The sequence below is a fragment of the Pleurodeles waltl genome, chromosome 7, assembly GCF_031143425.1.
Source record: "Pleurodeles waltl isolate 20211129_DDA chromosome 7, aPleWal1.hap1.20221129, whole genome shotgun sequence".
NCBI classification, from domain to species: domain Eukaryota; kingdom Metazoa; phylum Chordata; class Amphibia; order Caudata; family Salamandridae; genus Pleurodeles; species Pleurodeles waltl.
This window is the reverse complement of record NC_090446.1, coordinates 1,341,354,294-1,341,375,882: the sequence shown is the minus strand read 5'-3', so window position 1 is coordinate 1,341,375,882 and position 21,589 is coordinate 1,341,354,294. Positions and strand designations below refer to the sequence as shown.

The 21,589-nt window shown below is 44.0% G+C and overlaps 1 protein-coding gene across 3 annotated transcripts in view; it reads right to left on the bottom strand.

Moving 5' to 3' along the window:
• Positions 1-16,493: 16,493 nt before the first annotated feature.
• The window catches only part of LOC138246276 (galactoside alpha-(1,2)-fucosyltransferase 2-like), a 341,218-nt gene continuing 336,122 nt past the window's right edge, over positions 16,494-21,589 (bottom strand). For all 3 annotated transcript variants that reach the window (XM_069200709.1, XM_069200710.1, XM_069200711.1), the window contains one exon: positions 16,494-17,820. In XM_069200709.1, coding sequence (XP_069056810.1) covers positions 16,756-17,820 — 1,065 coding nt within the window. In that variant the 3' untranslated portion in view covers positions 16,494-16,755. The remainder of the gene's footprint in view (positions 17,821-21,589) is intronic.

Below are 21,589 nucleotides of genomic sequence, written 5' to 3'. Positions count from 1 at the left end.
GTATGGTGTGAGTTCCTGGCCTTGTGCTAAGTTTTACTGGCACTGTGTTGTTGGACATGACAATCTTGGGTATTGGCTCAAGGACCCGGGACATATAATTTGGATTCCTAACTGATGCTCAGTATGTGTGTATCATGTGTTGTGTAGTGCATCTTTGTAGCAGTGTGCTATCACTAGATGGGACATGACACATCCTTGCAACACAATGGGCTCAGATGTATTGACAACATGGTAGCCCCACAAAGCCTGGACATCCCAGCCATGTTGACATGTGTCAGTACAGACAAAGTGTAACACTTATGCCCATTTTAATGAGTAGGTGACAGTGTACAGCAGAGCTCCATAAATGCCACGCTATGCTGCACCATTTTCACTATGCAGTACCAGGTGTAATATGTTACAAGGCAACCCTTTGTTGTCCCCTGCGCTGGCACCAACTATGCAGCCGTGCACCAACATTGGCAACCTTTCACTAGGGTTCTTGGCTGGCTGCCCTGTGGAGGTATATAAATATGTGCAGTAAGGGACACCTTCCCATACATATACTAGTTTAATGGCCAATTAACTCTTTCTGTGTGTGCAGCAGTATGTAGCACGCATAGGTGGCACATTCATATGAGGTCAGATCACAGTCTATTTCCTTATTGTGTCGCGTAGGCTCTCATTATCCTAATGAGACTACTGGATTTTGAGAGGCAAGATAGTTCACAGTGTGGAGGACTAAGTCTTACCCACGGTGGAGGACCCTTGTCACTCTAAATCTGGGTTTTGCTCCGGCTAACTAGCAGTGCCTCATCTCTCCCAAATGGAAGAGACAATTGGGCAGCCGAGCGCATGACATCTTAGCACTTCCCAGGGAAGTCGTGGTCACTCAGGTCACAACCGGTTCTCTCATACACAGTACGGTCTCATATACAAATGACAAAGGCAGTTTACGTTTTAAAGATTTGTTTAATAAAACAACTGCATTTTAGATAGCAAAGCGTGAGCTGCAACAACCAGAACTACACAACACAGTAGGATTGTAGCTCCCCCCCCAGCGCCTTGGGACCTACAGGGTGAGTATGGCGCTTTAAAAATCCCTGATTGATTGATTGATTAAAATAGTAACGATGAGAGTGAAGCACAAGAATAAGGCTATCATAGTGCCGCTAGATTATTTTCGCTCTAAGTTATTTCGAGCACAGCATGTAAAGCTTTAAGCCTGCCTTTCAGGTTCCCCCGGGAGGACATCAACCCTCATACCTGAGCAAAGGCCTGTAATCTGCATCAGCATCTGCAACGGGCATTCAGCATCTAGTTGTAGGTTCCTGGCCGGAATCTGCCTCTTGACGTGTATTAGGACTAGGAAGTGTTTTTATAACTAACACGCAGATGTTCTAAGAAAATGTCCCTACGTAAGGATGTGTATTTTCTACGAATACTGGAGACTAAACTTCTACCACATTTACCGGCAATGTACCAGACTGTAGCCTTGACTGAAGCACAGGGTGATCAAGAATGCATTATTTGAGAACACAGTGCTGAACTAAGCTAAACAGTGCGATAGAAGAAATTAAAACAAGACCGTAAAACTGGTTATTGTAAAATAACAGTGCGAAGTTGAATAAAATATATCTAGGGCAAAGTGCACAGCAGCCTAATACGAGAAACTAACGTGCATGAGGCTATATTAAAAATGGCTACACTACAATTGCAGCCTGTAAACTCCACCCCTGAGGTGGTGTTTGATGTTGGCACTGCCTCAGGTTTTAGGTGACACCTACATCTGAGTCAGCATCATCATGCTCTGTATCTTGTGGTGACACACCTATGGCAACACACATTATCCGCCCCTTCCACTCAAAGTGCTGCGTGGGAGGGGGACCTATTTACAATGTGGCATCAAGTTACAAAAGAGTGGTCATCTGCTAATTTGTACATACAGTGCAGGCCATGGCAATGGCACTAGGGGCTCTTACATATGTCCCTTAGTGATCTTGAGAGGCAGCTGATGTTTATGCCAGCCATCAGGTGTCCAAGGGTGGGTATCCCATTGTTTCAGGATGATCAACATTACTACCAGTGTTTCTCCTATCTGTCAACACATGCAAAGTGCAGGCTATGGGATGGGGCTCAGCTACTTTACAAATGTGTCCCTTAGCACAGTGCATGTAAGATCAGTGATGTCCTAAATACTTTTACAGGGTCCCACTATAGCATCCATGATCTGCACTGTCTAACAGTGACTCTGTCCCATGGTGGGCCATTTATTGTTTACCGTACAGACATGATGGTGTTGTGGGTCAGTAAATGGTGCATGTGAGGTGGCACTACAGTAGGTGTGGTGCCACTTCTCACAAATCTGGCAAATGGTATGCGGTGGCCGTTAATTTTGTATTCCTATGTGTGCGGCCCAATGCATAGTTCAGATGTATATACACACTACAGGTAAGTCAGGTATGTGCTGATGAGATGTAGTTGGTATTGGCACCCGTTGCCTGGCATCATATGTTCTGGCAGAGACTTGCACAGCATAATTTAAGGGGGCAGTGCCTATGTGTGAATTTTGTTACATGACCTTGGTGTATGCCATTGACATTGCTGTGATATTCTTTGTTTGGTGTTGTGTGTGTGAAGTGAATTTAGTGGCCAACCTGGGGGCCCTTGTAGTGATTTGTGGACATCTTCTGTTAGCAAAGTGTGCATAGCTCCACCTGTCCTTCATGTGGTGTGTCTGTCAAGTTGTGGGTGTGTTACGTACATGTGGATGTATGTGTTTGTGCTGCACACTGATTGTGCTGTACTGCAGCATGGTGCATATGTATTGTTACTTGCACATCTGTGTTACCCTGGCCATGTGTTTTTGGACTGGTGTATGTCTTGTGTGTCCTACAGGGTTGGTGTGTTGTGCGTATATTGCTAGGTTTGTTGACTTACACACAAGTAGGCCAATACCATATTGGCCATCCTGAAAGTGTTTGTTGATCCTGCTGTGCCTGAATATGTAGGTGTCATGGACACTACCAGGATACTTGGTTAAAATGTTCGTAGATAGTCCATGGTGGTCCACTATGGCCTGCACATTTATGGAATGCGTATGTTTCTGGTTCCTGAATAAATGTCCTGTTGCTGCAGGTGGTACAAGTTGGAAATGGGTGCAGTCCATTGCACCCAGCACATGCAGAAAGCCAGAAAATTGGTAAAAGCCATGTTTTATCTCCTGCTGCATTTGCTGGTTTTTGGGAAGCAGATGTGGCTGGATGTCAGGGAGATGATTGCATCTACTACCTTCAGCAGGAAGAACGAGAAAGATGGCTGTGACAAACCAGCAACCAGTGTACCCGTTGTCTGGAATGAGCCATTTGCCAGCATATGAAGGACAGCTAGCAGCTTTGTGACAGGTGGTATGTCATGTGGTGTCTGCAGCCCGGCTGTGACCTATGGCTCAATGTGGTGCAGCAGGTGTAGCAAGGCTTGCCGGTTGAGACTGTAAGTCCTAATGAGGTCTTGTTCCCTGAGGCCAACGAGGGTTGTCCAGTTCCGGAATATCCTCTTCTGCCTTCTGTTTTGCCTTTGTGGGTGCCGTTGCGGTGGTTGTGGTTGCTGCAGTAGTGGTGATGGTTGCTGTTGTGGTTGTTGTCCTCTGCGTTGTCTCCCAAGCTGGATTACTAACACTTCCATCTTGTCCTGGAGGTAGCAAATGTTCCTTCTGTGAGTTTTCCTTATATAGTGGTGTGTGGTCCTCATTTTAACGCCTGGTCTGACCCAGACATAAAAATTTGGCGCAAATAATTTTTTGGGTCTGCCTCCCATCCGTGAGTCCTTTATGCACGGGCGTATAAATATGGTGCTAAGTGCTTAGAGTCATTTTTTGAACGGGAACACCTACTTTGCATCTCATTGACGCAAGGTCATTTCACGCATCCGAAAAATTACGTTAACTCCTATATTTTGATACTAGACAGGTCTAGTGTCAAAATATAAATATGGAGTTAAGTTTAAGCTGAATTAGTGTCAAATAAAATTACTCTAATTCAGCGCAAACAGTGTATAAATATGGGCCCAAGTGTCTACAAAGCCCAGCTCACCTATCCATTGCGAAAAGTATGTGGAGCGGTGGGAAGTGGATGGATTGCTTGTATCTCCGGCAAGGTAAATCATTGTGTTGTCCTTGTTTCAATGCCTGTAGCATGGCCTTTAACAGAGTAGGAGGAACATAAATGCTGATGAGTTCCCAAGGGGATCCCTCCAACAGACCTAAAATCATGAGGTATCTGTCCAAGTCATCTGTGTGAATTTTCTGCTCCCACAATGGAAAGGACTTTCAAAGGAGAATCCGAAACCCACAGGATCCGTAGGTGAAAATGGAATATAAACTCAGGCGTAGACATGCCTGCTCAGGAAACTACACCGCGTACCCAATAGGTGGGTTTCTGTAGCACTAAGATGTTGAGTGTGGTGTTGGGAAAATAACATAATAACCACCCTCATTTAATTTTATGTTTCAAACCATTAACTTTTCATGACATAATATAGTATGCCCTGCAGCTATCCGTCAGGAGCTTGTCCGTCATTAGTGTAAGTGTGATCGTATTGAAGCTGTAGATGCATAGGCCTAAGATGTCAAACTAAACTAAACCAGAAAACCTTCAAACCTAATCCCAGCCAAACTGAGACTGAGAATTGCGGAAACACCGCAGGAAAAAAATGAAACAATAAGACAGTGAAAGAGAGCAAAAGGAGGAAATGTAGAGATATAGGATAGGAAAAAACATTAAAGTCCCCCAATAAGAGAAAAAGGGTTTGTCTACAAGAGGCCTTCTGGATAGTGCAGTAGTCTGGAAAGGCCACCTACCCCAGTCTTCACGGTGAGAGGCTTCTAGTAAACTTATTTACAATTAGAGGATCTCAGAGGTGAAGCTGAGCAAAGTCAATGCTGGGGTACAATGTCCTCAGGTGTAAGGTATATTTGCCTGATCTACAGAACACAGGTCCAGTTGTCCAGGCAGATGGAGTAGATCAGCAGCATTCTCAAACAATCATGTGGTTGTGGGAGATGATGTGCTGTGTTTTATGACCGGCCACGACCCCTCCTGCATCCTCAAGACTCTGGGGGTCATTCCGACCCTGGCGGTCCATGACCGCCAGGGCCGGGGACCACGGAAGCACCGCCAACAGGCTGGCGGTGCTTCCTGGGCTATTCTGACCGCGGCGGTAAAGCCGCGGTCAGAAAAGGGGAACCGGCGGTTTCCCGCCGGTTTTCCCCTGGCCCAGGGAATCCTCCATGGCGGCGCTGCTTGCAGCGCCGCCATGGGGATTCCGACCCCCTTCCCGCCACCCTGTTTCTGGCGGTTTACACCGCCAGGAACAGGATGGCGGGAACGGGTGTCGTGGGGCCCCTAACAGGGCCGCACAAAGATTTTCACTGTCTGCTATGCAGACAGTGAAAATCGCGACGGGTGCCACTGCACCCGTCGCACCCCATTCGGAGCCGGCTTCATTGTTGCAGGGGGTTTCCCGCTGGGCCGGCGGGTGGCCTTTTGGCGGTGCGGTCATTCGGCGGTTCCCGCCGCCCGCCAGGGTCAGAATGACCCTCTCTGTCTCTCTCAGATCCAGGGCAGAAAACTGCCTGCACCATCATTCTGGGATCCCTGCTTTTGTACTTTCCTCAGGCAGGACTTGTGCCAGTTACTCCTACATTGCTTCTTTGGGCCTAGAGATGACAGACAATGCTCACCCTGGATCACTGCCAGGGGCCTAGAGGTCTGTCCTGTGTGCTCCGCCATGCAATTCCTCACCCGTACTGTAGTTTTAAAGTAATGAGCTTTATTATTAAGGATGACTTTGAACTTTTTCAGGATCATTTGTTCATATCCTGGCCATCAGTTTTTGTTTCACGTGATCAAAGAATTGTCACTCCGTGTAAACAATTTGAATACAGTCTTGGACAATTAAAGTATTACTTGCCCATTGGTGGAGATTGATGCACACTTACGCTTACCAAAGCACTAAGGGCCTTATCTCGACATTGCCGGATGGGATACTTCGCCACAAACGTTACGGATATCCGATCTGCCGTATAACAAGTTCCATAGGAAATAATGGAACTTGTAATACAGCGGATGGGATATTCGTCACGTTTGTGATGGAGTATCCCATCCACCAAGATCATAATTTTGCCCTAGGTTTTGATCCCTGTATTTGAGGAAGTGAAAAATCAATGTATAGGGCAATGCCCCAGTTGGGGGCCTAGGGCACAAGGCCCTCTGAGCCCTTTCAATAAGAAACAGCTGGAAAAGTATGTACATTTGACCTTAAGTCAGTTCTCAAGAAAGAAGACCCAGGTCTCTGTCCCCTCTGGAAACACCCACACATCTTAGGTTGTTATACCTTGATTTTCCTTTGGCCCCTTCAGCTCACCCACAGAGTTCCAGGTTTGTTGTTATCAACGTTTGGATCATGGAACACAGTCTCAGCATTTTTCCAAGGCTAAAAAATAGTTTTTAGCCTCCGTGACCTGGTCTACCATATGTCACAGGTTTGGCCTCAGAAGGGTTCTAACACACGACCCACTGCCCCAATTTGTGTCTCTACGGACTATCTGGTAGCTGTAATGGCTTGTTGAATAACATAAATGGAGTTCCTTGCCTTTGGAGCAGCCCGTGCCATGTCCTGCCAGTCAGCGTTCATTAGCGGGTGAGTCTGTGCTCTTGTACTAGAACCTTAGTAAATTTATTAAGTTTAGCCTGTCTGGAAGTCACCATACCCTTATCCTTTGTGGTGCAGCGGTCACTGAGTACGTTATTATGACTTGTGAAGTGATGTATAACTTGTCTTCCAAGTGAATCAGGGATGAGGAAGTGGGGAAATGGAGTCCCTGCAAGGGAGGTCAGAGCCCTTCAGTGTCATTAAAGTTTGAGCTCCAAACAGGCCCGACACCCCAGCAGCTGAGGCTGTATGAACGGCCCCACAGACGGACCCAGGTAACAAGAGACTATGCACTGTACTGCAGGGTCAAACAGATACTCAGATCTAGTCCAAATAAATACTTGTGGGTCCCCACCAGAACCGACCTGCTACCAAATGGAGGTTCACAGCTCCTAGACTGTAGAAGTCAGACCCTCGCACCCTCAGGATGTTTGTGAGCCACACATGCAAGGACACTCTCTCTTGGTAAATCATGTCCTCTGAGCTGATCATTCCCTGCCAGTCTCCTATGCCAAAGCACAGGGTGGGTGAAAAACAAATCAATGGGGAGGCTTCTCGCATAGCACAGCACAGAATTTACCCCCCCGGCTAATCTGCTGAGTCCCAAAGTCCTCCTGGATCCTACCATATCAGACAATGTCTTTGCCACACCTGTGGGACAATCATAACACCAAAAAGGGAGGTGCACTAAGCAACCCTCCAGGGGATTCAGCCCCACCAAACGAACAGCGCAGTTTCACTCTTGTCCCTTGGAGGGTTTGTAGTAGATCAAATGTGAATGAAGTAGTGACTTCACCTCCCAAGGGAAAGGGCAATCTCGCACATGCATAAAGATACCGCATAGCATCTCATATGTTGTGCAGCCTTGTCATTCTCCTTTTGTCAGGTTAATAGTTGCTCTTTTGCCTGATATAAATTGTGGTACCTCAATATCCTAGCGGTCAAGGTAACCATTTACTCCCGAAAATTCTGCATCCAGCTCTTGTTTCTATAAGGTAATAACTGTGTGAGAAGATGCTGTCTTTTATGGCCACACCAACAGGGATCAAGAAGACAGCTCAATTGCGAGCAGAATGTATTTATAATGCTTGACAAAGTGCAGAGAGCCAATGTAATCAACATAAGCACTATTGAATGGACAAGCAGATGTTGTGAGAGATGAGGGGCAGGGTTTGCTGAGGTAAATGGCTTTATTTGCTGATGCATAGTAAATTGCTCTACACATTCTCAAGTAGTTTTAGGTATTTGAGGCACCAACATCAGTCTTAGAACATTGATAATGTGGCACTAGTTATGACATGGGCACAAGCCATTTCAACATGGACATCTTCTGTGAGGTCCAGCCTCTTTGCCCCATTTTTACATTCCCATCCCCAATCCCCAGAATGGAGACAATTGGGATAGTGTTTTGGTAGAGGCTATAGCATTATGCTGGTGGCAATCTGCAGGGGGCTTATCCTATTTTAGTGTTACTTGTGTAACCATTGCAATATCTGCTTTGACCTTGGACTGAGCTCCAGTGATAGATGCAACCTCACATGTTTAAACTGCTATTTCTGCAGCTAAGCCATCCACGCACTTCTCTTTAGTGTAAATACCTTCACTTTTGTGGTCTATGATATGCTGTATTTGAACCACTGGTAGCTTATTCTTTATAATGTGACCTTCCCCAAATTAATGTAGCCTTTATTGATTTACATTTTGAATCTCTATATCAATGTCTGTCTACATTGTCATCTTGCATGCAGAAAGCTGAATCTAAAATTAGGAATGCAGAAACTAACATATAGGGGGTCATTCCGACCCCGGCGGGCGGCGGGCGCCGCCCGCCAGGCGGTGACCGCCAAAAGACCGCACCGCGGTCATTTTGACTTTCCCGCTGGGCGGGTGGGCGACCGCCAAAAGGCCGCCCGCCCGCCCAGCGGGAAAGCCCCAGCAACGATGAAGCCGGCTCCGAATGGAGCCGGCGGAGTCGCTGGTGTGCGACGGGTGCAGTTGCACCCGTCGCGATTTTCAGTGTCTGCTTTGCAGACACTGAAAATCTTAATGGGGCCCTGTTAGGGGGCCCCTGCAGTGCCCATGCCAGTGGCATGGCCACTGCAGGGGCCCCCAGGGGCCCCACGACACCCGTTCCCGCCATCCTGTTTCTGGCGGTGAAAACCGCCAGAAACAGGATGGCGGTAAGGGGGTCGGAATTCCCATGGCGGCGCTGCTTGCAGCGCCGCCGTGGAGGATTCCCTGGGGCAGGGGAAAACCGGCGGGAAACCGCCGGTTTCCCTTTTCTGACCGCGGCTTTACCACCGCGGTCAGAATTGCCCCTGAAACACCGCCAGCCTGTTGGCGGTGCTTCCTCCGTCCCCGGCCCTGGCGGTCCATGACCGCCAGGGTCGGAATGACCCCCATAATCTTTCAGAAAAGCAACAGGAGAGCTAGAATGTTGACTATTTGTGCAGTAGAATCACCTAATCTTTTAATGTGAGTCAGTGCCACTTGTACCTTCCCATCTTTGAAACTTCCCTTTAGTGCAGTGAAGCAGTGGAGTATTTCTGTTTAGTGCCCATTGTAGACTCCCCAGAGTTGTCCATGCAGAACATGCTCTTATACCCACATATGGAAAGAATATGTGGAGTTTTTGGTATTGCCTATTGATATTTCTAAAACCCCTATTTCCTGAGTGTGGGCATGCGGGGGTCACGTTGTAAATCCTATGACATCTGGGTCAAGACCCATGGCGCTCAAAGCAAGTGCATGCCATAGGCATTATCAATGCTTGCTTTGTAGCTGCCCCTAAGATAGGTTTGGGAGAAACCCCTATAATTGTTTTATCCTAAGTGAGGGGACTCTGCTTCTTAATGACCATTGGTACTGCCATTGACCATTTTTGTGCTAGAGTGATTCACTCATCAACAGCTAAATAAAGAATATATTTTTAGTCTATTGGGGTAGTTTGTCTCTCCTTCTATGTCACATATGTGTAGCTTGAAGCGCTAGGAGCAAAGCTAATAATAAGGTTTTGTTTATTGTCCCTCATCTGCAGACATTTAACTCGTTAAATGTCTGACTAACAACTGGGCAAAATGGTGGTGAGGGCATCATTCAAATTCTTCTCACTTTTCATAGTGAGACTAGGTACGAACGTCCAAACTTCAATTTTTGTACTGTCTTTTGAGGCTTTAAGGTGCTGAATTTCTGTTAAAACCCTGGAAATAGAACCTTGCAGTTAGTGTACAAAATGTATCCCAAACAATTCACACTAAGGAAAGCAATATTTTACTTTTGAAAAGTTATTTTATTCCCTTTTTTGTCAGAATCATCACTATTCCATTTGCTTTCTTAAATGTTCATGAAAGTGTCAATAATGTCAATGTATGAAAGTATTTTAAGCTCCTTCTGTAGGAGTTCCATTTTTCTGGATGAAGGTAGGCAAGCCTTTTTATACTCTTAAAGCAACTGACTATTTGCATAGTGGAGGCCTCCAAGTGTGAAGGGTTTCTGGTACTGGCATCCAGGGGCTATTTTTTTGTTGAAAAAGCATTAGTTATGTAAAGTGTTACTTTAATTTATTCGTTTTATTCAATTTATAATAAGCCAAGTTCTATGTGTACTCTGTGCCGTTTTTGTGCATGCATATAAGTGCAACTGTCCATAGTCTAACTTGGGTTAGTAGGATTCATCAGGTTTAACAACTGGAAAATAAGGGCTATTCATTGTCTAGTGACAAGGTACTATCATTCCCTGACATTATAATTCTGTCAAGATGGCTTTTACATCCCATATGGCTTCTTTCTTTAATGTATGTTGGGCTTGAATTTGCAGCTCCTGGAGAATAGGAATTACATGTGATCTGAATATTGTACACCATTTAATTACTTTGTAAACCAGGGGATTCTTTCAGACCAAATTATTGCTTCTATTCTTCCAAAGGAACCTCAGATACTATAGGAGTGAATGCCTCACATAGCATTTCTTTCCTACGCTGTGTCTCACAACATGCAGAGTTCAGTAATCTTCAGCTAGAATAATTTAATACGCCTTCAATCAATGTGACCAGGTAATTTCAAGGTATTAACTTTCCAACTACAAAATATTATATGGAGTAGACCTTGATACGGGGCTCTAATATTCAATGTGTGTTGAATTCCATTCTGATTTTCATCACTTCACTTTACTTCACTCTTTCAACTAGATTCTAGGTACTCCCAATCTTAGCAAAAATGGGAGCAGAGTATTAAGTCCAGTTAGTGAATGGCAGTGCACACACTAATTGGTCACATGAAGAAACTCAGATTAGAAACCATACCCTCTGTACCCCAGTTTCTAACTTGCCTGCTCGTCCACCACTGGAGTTGGGGAGGTTTTCATAATGAAGACATGGGGTTGCCCACCTCTGTTAAATGCCAAAGTGTTGGGGTTTATTTCAAGCTATTGGTCCTGGCAGCCCTTGGCATGGTTTCCCTGTACTTTTTTGCTTCTGACCTTCTGTTTTTGGATCCTGTGCCGTAATTTGTTTTTGCTGGTTTTGATACTCTGTACAGTTTACCACTGCTAACCAGTGCTAACATTCAAGTGCTCTCTGTCTAAATGACATTGGTATTTGGTTATCCATGATTGGTATATTTGATTTACCAGTAGGTCCCTAATAAAGGGTACTAGGGTTGTCCAGGGCCTGTAAATCAAATGCAACTAGTGGGCCTGCAGCACTGATTGTGCCACCCACTTGAGTAGCCCTGTAAACATGTCTCAGACCTGCCACTGCAGTGTCTCTGTGTGCAGTTTTGAACTGCCAATTCGACCTGGCAAGTGTACCTACTTGTCAGTCCCAAACCTTTTACTACATGTAAGTCACCCCTTAAGTAGGCCCTAGGTGGCCCCATGGGCAGGGTGCAGTGTATTCAAAAGGCAGGACATATACTAGTGTGTTTTTCATGTCCTGATACTGAAATATTGCCAAATTCGTTTTTCACTATTGCAAGGCCTATCGCTTCCATAAGTTAACATTGGGATTGTCTTTAAGTGTAGTTTCCCATTGGGAGCAGATAGAGATATAGAGTTTGAACTCACAATTTGAAAACACATGTTTTGGTAAAGCTGTTTTTAGATTGTCTGTTTTAAAATGCCAGTTTTAGAAAGTGGGCATTTTCTTGCTTAACCGTTCTGTGCCTCTGCATGGCTACTGAATACACGTCTACATCAGACTGACAGTTAGGCTGTTTGTGAATTCACTCTAGACAGTGACACCAAGGGAGCATCTCCTGATGAGTCTTCCTGGGCTAGAGTGGGAAGGAGGAGCTGACACTTGCAGTTGAAAGGGCTGTGCCTGTCCTCACACAATACAGTCTGCAACCCCCTAGTGTGTCTGGGGCACGGAAAGGAAGAGGCAAGGTCTTTTGCACTACAAAGACTTTCCTTCGAAGTTTGCTTTCTTCAAAGGCAGAAATGAGTATAAATATTGGATTGCTGATCCCACAACCTTAGACTACTTCTGGATCAAAAGTATCCTTAGCCAAGGAGAAGAGATTGATGCTTGAAGAGGACCTACGACTCTGCCAGTTGCTTTTCTGTGCTAGCCTGCTGGTGCTGCTTCTGCCTTAAGAGGGAAAGGACAGGACTTTGCTTTCTGAAATCCTGCTTGTGAAGTTTCTCCAAAGGCTTTAACTGAGCTTGCCCCCTATTCTGAAGTCTCAAGGCCATAAAAGACTTCATCTGCCAATACCTGGGCTCTCTTGTTGAGACCCCTACCCTGCCAAGTGGTGCCACATCCAGTCACTGGGCCATTGAAAGGAGAAGCTGGTGAACCCAAGGTGAAAATCCACGCACCGAAGCTAAGCGGCAGACAAATTGACACAGCGCCTGCATCAAGGGTGAAACACAGTGTCGGTGAAATCAACACATCGCAGCTCAGCGTGGATTCATCGCTGTTGTGCATCTGGATTTTGCACACATCATCTCTGGGCGGCAAAATCTTCAACATCACCGCATGGACCTGAGGCTGCTTGTCCAGAAACTGACGCATCACTTACCCGGCAGAGAAAGAATCGACACATGGCCTCACTTGCAACGAAGGAATAAACGCATTGCTTGCTTTTCCGATGCATGCTCGCCGGTGCTGCTTTCTTTTTGGCGCATACCAGGTACTTTGTGCTAAAACAATGCATCCATTGATTTCTATGGATTAAGACTCTTTTCACTTTAAAAAATTATATCTCTTTTTGTGTATGTTGGATTTTTTTAGTTTTGGTCTTATTTGATTTAGATCAATATAGGCTATTTTTCTAAATGGGTGTGGAGTCTTTTTGTGGAGTTTTCACAGTATTACTGTGTGTGTTGGTACAAATACTTTACACATTGCCTCTGAGATAGGCCTGACTGCTTGTGCCAAATTACCAAAGGGGTGAGCAAGGGGTCATCTGAGCTGTGTAGCTCTCTTACCCTGACTAGAGTGAGGGTCCCTACTTGGACAGGGTGTAAACTGACTGCCAACTAGAGACCCCATTTCTAACACAAGCAGTTTAAAACAGTGTTTATTGTCTGCATGTTTTCGTGACAAAGCTAAGATTAGATGTTAAACCTCATAGTTCATGGACGAAACTGACTATTGGATTATATCTAGCAATAAGGTTAATGGTATCTGCCCTTCCCAGTGAAGTGGCCACCCAGTGAAGTAGCCCAACCAGGGGGGCGATCTTTATTTGACCTCACTGTCAGGTAATAGAATCAAGGAAGAAATTAGTGGAGGGGGTTTTCTTGTGGGGAAATAGGTGCTTTTTAACAGTACCTTGTCTTGGGTACTGTTTTTACCCATGGAGTAAGTCTCTGCATATGTGTATTCTGCTCATGTTGTGCATGCTAGATAATATGTAGAAATCACAAAGTTTGTTGTAGGAGGAAGGAATCACCATCAACATCTTCACAGCAGCGGCTCCAGGTCGCCAACTGACAAACAGGATGTTATGAGACACACCATTGTACCATTTTATAAGGAAGACACTAGTTAGAAAAATTAGAACGAAGAGGAGGGGAAGGGAGAGACAAGAATCAGAATGTCGACTAGAATTCGGTAAAATTATAACACACTGTAAAATTGTATTGCTATTAAATGAAGAATCAATGAGATGGAATGCATGGAGAAGGTACAACGACTGATTCTGGATTTGGCAAGTGCTAGTCTGACAACTGTTACATAAAATAGGGCATGTTCCATAGATGCATAGGTGAGCAATGTTGCATATGTTACGTAGTCTGCTGATCAATACTTTCATTGGTCACTCAGTGGAAGCACCGTTCATGGCTTGTAAAGCCATGACCAGGAGGTAGAGATGTCCGGTTATCATTTGCGTAGTTTAAATACTTTACACATGAAGAACCTACTAAGAAATGGGTATTAAACAAGCAAAAAATAACTAGAAGTGGATCATTTAAACCTACAATATAAAAGCAAGGTTTATTTGACATGAGGGAGAAATGATGAATGAAGATACTTTAATCATGAGGGTGTTAACACAGGTGAGAAGTCCTGGAGCTTTTCTATCCAGCGAGACTAATGTACCATATATTTAACTTTTGGCTTGTTGTCATACATTTCGCTGATACCTCAAGCAGTGAAGTTACTTCTTGTAAGGGTGTTTCAAAGATACTAAAGAGGATGAATGAACACTACCTGTGATGTCAGGTGTCGTGCAAATTTGAGGGGCCTTGCACTCTCCCCTCCCTATTCGGGACCCCATAAATACCAGGACTGACTCTGTTTGGTTACCTGGACCATGAAGGGTTGAGTGGGGATATCGAAGGTGAAGAGGAAGTGTTGGTAGGTATACAGATAATGAACACAACAGAGAGAGACTGGAGGACAGTATCAAGAGGTCTTTCAAATCTATCTGCAAACTTAGTAACAAAGTAAAGCAATGTTAAACAAAAAAACATGAAAATAGACTCCTAATTTCTGCTGAGAGGTTTGGGAAGGAGGAGGCTGGGAGGAGATGTGGCCTACTGGCTAGAGCTAATGATTTAGGAACATGTTTAGACCAGGTTCATCCTAACCTCAGTTCAATATCTTGCGATCCGGGGCAAAACTACCTTTGCCTTAAAAACACAGTGGTCCTGATTCACAAAGATAAACTAGCACTTTTGTGCTAGTTTACGGTTGTTTGCTGTTTATAACGTATTTTATGAGTAATATCTTTCCAGTCAGCTTTTCTTCACTTCAGTTCACCCTTTCAGTTAAATTCTAATTACTCACAATCTTAGCAAAAATGGGAGCAGGGGATTAAGTTCAATTAATGAATGGTCATGCACACACAAATTGGTCACATGAAGAGGCTCAGATTAGAAGCCAAACTCTCTGTTCCATAGTTTCCAACTTGCCTAATCGACCACCACTGGAGTTGGGGTGGTTCTCATAATGAAGACATGGAGTGCCCACCTTAGATAAATGCCACAGAGTTGGGGTTCCTTTCAAGACTTTCAATACAGTGCTTATTATCTGCCTATTTTCATGAAAAAGGCCAAGATTAGATTTTAAACCTCCTCGTTCATGGCTTAATTTGACCATTGGACCATATCTAGTAAGTATCTTTATGACTGTGAAGCACATAAAAAGATAGGACTGTCCTATCTTTGTATACACAGAGGCTCTGCAACCGTAAAGATACTACTCGTAAAATACCTTAGTGAATAGCAAACAGTTGTGTACTTACAAAAAAGTGTTAGTTTATATTTGTGAATCGGGTCCAAACGTGCCACATAGTCTGGTGTAATTAGTTTTAAGGCTCCTAGCAAAAACAAGAGCTGTTTCTGCAGCTGTGTTCATAATTCTTACAATGAGGAGGAACAATGGGTAATTCAAGGGTAACAAGAACTTCCCCTAATTAATGTCTCAGTTTGGTCCAGTGGACAAGCTAGTGGAGCCAAACACAATCTCAAATTGGATTTTAGGGAGAATGTAACCTGAAACTGAACCACCAATTGTCTAGGGTTACTTTTAGACTTTTTTAAATAACAGTTTTCAAACCTTTGTTCCTCACTTGTTTGTAAAATATTTTTTACTTTAAACAAACATTTGTAGTAACATCTTCTACAATAATAAAGAAGGAGGGTTTCTTTCACTGTCAATTCCTACATTTTCCTTCTGATCTGTTACTCAACATAGCTCCACAAGTTTGGTAATGCAATTGTTTTTGTGTCGAATTTTAAATAAGTAATGCCACAAGAAAACTTTCATAATAATAGTGCATACTGTGAACACAGCTCAATGTTGGCACTTATGCCTTGATTGCAAGTTAGGGTTTAATTTTGCCTGACAGAATTTGGCAATCTTTTTTATGGAACAGTCCCAGAAAAAGGGATCAAGACGTGGAATTTGGTGGTTTAAATACTAATTTAAAATACTTTGCCTCATTTCTAAATGAAAAACATGGAATATGAGGTATTTATGACACCCGGTAAATACTCACTCTGAATTAATGATATTTTCCATGTGTGGTAAATTATTCTCCATCATCTGACCAACTTGTAATGGGTGCCTTAGCAGGAAGTAGCGACAGGAATTTATTTTGATGTATGCCAAGTATAGATAGGAAAGAGAGAGGAAGAAGTAGAGGGTAAGTAGATAATGACCACAATTGATTCGAGTGGAGCATGACACGGGATCCAGCAGGGAGTTGGTGGCGTCAGCAGGTTGGTAGGGGCAGTGTGAGGAAGTATTTCAAAGCCTTCCAGCATACCTCTTAACAAAATCAAGAAGCCTCACAAAACAAGAAAATATCAAGCATCACAAAATAAAAAGATATATGCAGAGGTACAGTCCATTGGGGTCTGCTCTTATAAGTAAGATTTATTTTCTCTAGAACATGAAACCTATAATTGTTAACCGGTTAGCTCCCAGAAATTAACGAGAGGTAATTGATATACTGATCAAATCATTGAAAAGTCAAACAGTTTATCGTAGAGCATAATTAATGTATCTAAATGTGATGTGTGAAAACCTGTGGACTATGGGGTGGACATGTTGAGTTTTACAGTTTTTAGTGATAAGGAAAAGAAGATGGAGGAGTCATGTTTAAAACTCTACTAACTTAGAGTTTTATTTAGAAGAGGTGAAAGGTCAGCAGAGATTCCAATCCATTGGGGTAGGTATATCGCATCATAATGGAAGACCTTAGAATGTTGCGAACCAGGCACGGTAAAGTTGTTGAGGTAGATTGTTTCTCCTCCTGCCAAGTAAGCCGCCCAAAAGCCAAATGACCCGATTGTCATGATGGTGTGGTTACAGTGGGCGAGAAGAGCAAAGTCATTCCCAGGTACAGACTCATTTCCATCTCCAGAAAAGTAGACATCTCCTTTCTCTGTGTCAATGTTATCCTTGCACCACTGCATCCCATTGGTGACCACTACAAAAACTGGTTCCTGGTACTTTTTCCGGAAATAAGCCATGGCTTTGTCCAAATAGGCTTTGTCAGCGACTACCCCTTTCCAAGAATTGGGCATGACATGAACATAGTCCCCTCTGCGGACATGCACACCTACGTATGTCACATTTTTACGAGAGCCCTTCAGCTTTTCCAAATAATCGTTGGCTTCCTTTCGGATAAAGTCATGGAAGGAGAACTCCCTGCGAATCTCAGCCTGTATGTGGTGATAAAAGGTCCATGACCATGGATAGCCTGTGAGCTTCACAAACTTGCCTTTGATGTCCTTGTACTCTTCAGCCATCCAGTTATGCAGAGGATATATTCTCCAGGATACTTTCTGTTCCACGCTCTTGTGCAGTAGTGGTAGGGTGATCTTGAAGATAGGTGCTAGTCCATTAAACATGTCTGCCATAATATATGCTTGCTGCCCATTGAACATGGCTAGCGCATACAAGGTGGCATACTCTCCCATCTGGTTACCAAAGCGGCCAGCTGGTGCCACAGTCCACATACCTTGACCTACTATTTCCGTTTCATTGACATTACCTGTCACCTTGCATGTATGTATTCCTGAGAACAAGCCATTTCTTCGTTCAAAAAACATATAAAATTTAGAGATGCTGAAGATAGCAAAAATCATGCTTGCCAGGAAGAAAAAAGTGAGAACTCTGATCATCCAAGTCCAAGTCATCTTCAGCCCAAGATTTGAACAGCAGTGATGCACCTAGAGGAAACAGAATTGGGAAATAGCCATTTTAACTCAGCATAGAAAATCATTAGTTTCCATTAATTATGCGCCTGCAACACCACAATGGGGATACACAGTGCCAGCTGGGGTCTGTATACCATATAGTAATATAAAACCATGGGTGCAAATCCTTCTGCAACACCACATTGCTCCAGGAGCACAACAACAGGGGCAAACACCTGTTTTACCTCTGTAGCATAATTTAACCCCAGATTTTCAAACATATCCCAATAGGCTGTGTTGACATACTCCACTGACATAAACGTCCAGTGAAAAAACACTTGTATGAATCACCTCATTCTATTCCAGTGCTGCGACCAACACACATCTTTACAATAACATAAAGCACTACTATCATGACTGTCACCACACCCCATTAATCCTGGAATGAGACCCACCCACCCTGTGCAAATGCAGCTCAACCCCAATCTTCACACCCCCTCTGTTTCCAGCATAGAGACCCCCTCACCAGAGGTGAGTTGGGACAGATGTAAACAAGCACTGGCAAAGCCAATAGGTCTGGTTTTGTCAGCCAGCCCTTTGGCAATTCTTGTTTTGTAATGGTTTTTGCAAAATGCTATTGTCCTAGAAGCTTCTGGGCATTTGACACTCTAAAGAAGAAACATAGACTAAAGGCAAAAACGTGTTTCATCTCCAAAAAGCACACATTAACATGGTACTCCTTGACACTGAAGGGAACTACTTTGTGTGTGTAGGTGTTCCTTGTGAAAGGGCATCATGCCATAACTCATAGGGAAGGAGACCAGTAGCTGAAGTGTGCTGATGCATTTCCCCTTGATGCATGCTCAAGTGAGTTGGAGAACATTTGAATGAAACAACAATAGACAAATGGATGATGTGTGGTGGAAAATCCCTTTAAATAAGTATGTTATACACATAGGGGGTCATTCTGACCCCCGGCGGGCGGCGCCAAAAGACCGCACCGCAGTCAAATGACCGCGGGGGTCATTACAACTTTCCCGCTGGGCCGGCGGGCGATCTCCAAAAGATCGCCCGCCGGCCCAGCGGGAAAGCCCCTGCAAAGAGGAAGCCGGCTCCGAATGGAGTCGGCGGATTTGCAGGGGTGCGACGGGTGCACTGGCACCTGTCGCGATTTTCAGTATCTGCAAAGCAGACACTGAAAATCTTCATGGGGCCCTGTTAGGGAGCCCCTGCACTGCCCATGCCAGTGGCATGGGCAGTGCAGGGGCCCCCAGGGGCCCCACGACACCCGTTCCCGCCAGCCTCTTCCTGGCGGTGTAAACCGCCAGGAAGAGGCTGGCGGGAATGGGGTCGGAATCCCCAGATTCCCTGGGCCAGGGGAAAACCGGTGGGAAACCGCCGGTTCCCCTTTTCTGGCCGCGGCTTTACCGCCGCGGTCAGAATGGCCCGGGAAGCACCGCCAGCCTGTTGGCGGCGCTTCCTCTGCCCTCCACCCTGGCGGTTTGAAACCGCCAGGGTCGGAATGAGGGCCATAATCTTGGTAAAATCAGAAGGTCTTAGCTAACGCAGACCTAAAAAAACAATCATTCTGCTACTGGCTGCCAGGCTTATGCCTTCCAGAAAGAAAGAAGCAAACATGGAAAAGAGAAAGAAAAGGAAGGGAAGGGGGAAAGAAAGAAAGAAAGAAAGAAAGAAAGAAAGAAAGAAAGAAAGAAAGAAAGAAAGAAAGAAAGGAAGAAAGATGAAAGAAAGAAGAAATAAGGACAGAAAGAAGGCATGAAAAAAGAAAGAAACAAGATAAGAAAGAGTGAAAGAAGGTTACAAAGAAAGAAAGAAAAGTAAGTAAGAAATAAGGACAGAAAGAAGGCAAGAAAGAAGGAAAGAAAGAAGGAAGGAAAGAAAGAAAGAAAGAAAGAAAGAAAGAAAGAAAGAAAGAAAGAAAGAAAGAAAGAAAGAATTCTGAAAACAAGGAAATAAAGAAGGCAAGAGAGAAATAAAGCAAGAAAGAAAAAAAGAAGGAAAAAAGGAAAGAAAGAAAGAAAGAAAGAAAGAAAGAAAGAAAGAAAGAAAGAAGCAAAGAAAGAAAGAAAGAAAGGAATAAATAAAACAAGCATTTGCAATGCAATGGGTCTTGCATTTGCTCCAGTTAGTGCTATTAGTGTTGTAAACTCCTAACTGGACTTTTCTAGCCACATAAATTGAAAATGAAAAGTAATACAGCTTCACGTAAGCGAGCCGATTCAAAGCGCCATGCCATGAGCTTGAAGGAGACACACAAAAAGAGTGTGAAGGAGACACACAAGAGGAAAAAGAAGTTCGCTCGCAGTCAAACTTATCAGCTGAAGTGCAATTAGCCATGTAACAGGCTTGATGTCCAAGGTGTAACCAAATGGCCCCCAAAGAGGGACAAACGCAAAGCATTTACCAATGATAACAAAGGATTTTGAAGGGCAAGCCCATGAACAAACAATAGTGATGGGCGTGAGGTGGGCGTGGTTAAAAGCCCAAATAGATAACAACGCGTCGGAAAAGCAGCGCTTGCACACTGCCATGCTTGACCTAAAAAGTGTTAAGAGTGCTGCAAATTGAGCACAACAAAGGTTGGTTTTCTTCCTGGAGAAGATTTATTGAAGAAGCATTCAATAAATTGAGTCCAGAATAAATGTATTCTGTTGCTTATGAATTCACATTTACCATACTGAAACTTTTGGTTTGTGTACTGCATGCATAGAAAAAAGAGGATAGCTACTTTCAAATTGATTCTATAAAATACTAGCAGACAAAAAATGGACACTTCAAAAGGAGTTTACAACAGCAGTGGCAGGAGACAGGAAATGATAAAGCATGGGGTGTGGCATGTGTTCATGTCTGGTTTAAAGCGTCCTGCTTTCACTTAGGGCTCTAAACACAAAGGCAACATTAAAGTAATTATAAAGTCAAAACAAAAACACTAGCATTGAAGAAAACTACCTTGTTTGTGGAATTGCTCATTGTGAAAGAGCAAATACAGTCTCTCAAAGTGAAGTTGACCAGTGGTTGAAGTAGGCTGATCCATTACCTGATGCTGTATGCTGTAGTAGATGGAAGCAAAATATGAATGACCCAAAAACAGACCAAGGGATGAAGGGAGGTGGCTGAAAGCCCTTTGAGTAAATATATTATACATATAATGTTAGTAATTTTAGTAAAATCAAAAGGTCTTGGCTAACGCCAGGCCTAAACACCATTCCATCATGGGCAGGAATGTATTCATGCTTAAAGAGAAATACATGTCTACACGGTTTCCAGGTCTGTAAATACTCACAAACTCCCAAGTGTGTGGCTGTTCACATTAGTTTAGAGAATTATGCTCGCTCTGCTTGATCCTGTATGTGCTGGGTGGGGGCGAAGCCTCCCACCACTCCTCTAATAATAATTAGCAGAACTGAGGAAAGTGGGCAGGAGGCAATTAGTGACGGTCACCTTTGGACAATTTGGAAGGTGTGAAACATCTGGAAATGTATCACTTTAAAATGTTCAACTAGAAACACAGAGGCACGTTTTTCTTTTCTATTGCAGGTGTGCTCACGTTTATTTACTTTGCAAAGAGGTCATTAAGACAGGTCACAAAATTATCGACACGTGTACCCATTGTGCTTTCTCCTTTTGAAGAGCCAAGATCCACATCCTGGAAAGCAGGAAGCGTACCACTGGACTGCCTTCCCTCCTGCCACCATGAATATTTGCCAACTTTCTTACCCCTGTTAAAAACATGTGCTTCCCAATGGTTTCAGGTGGAAATCTCTGGATCTCACCGGCAAGA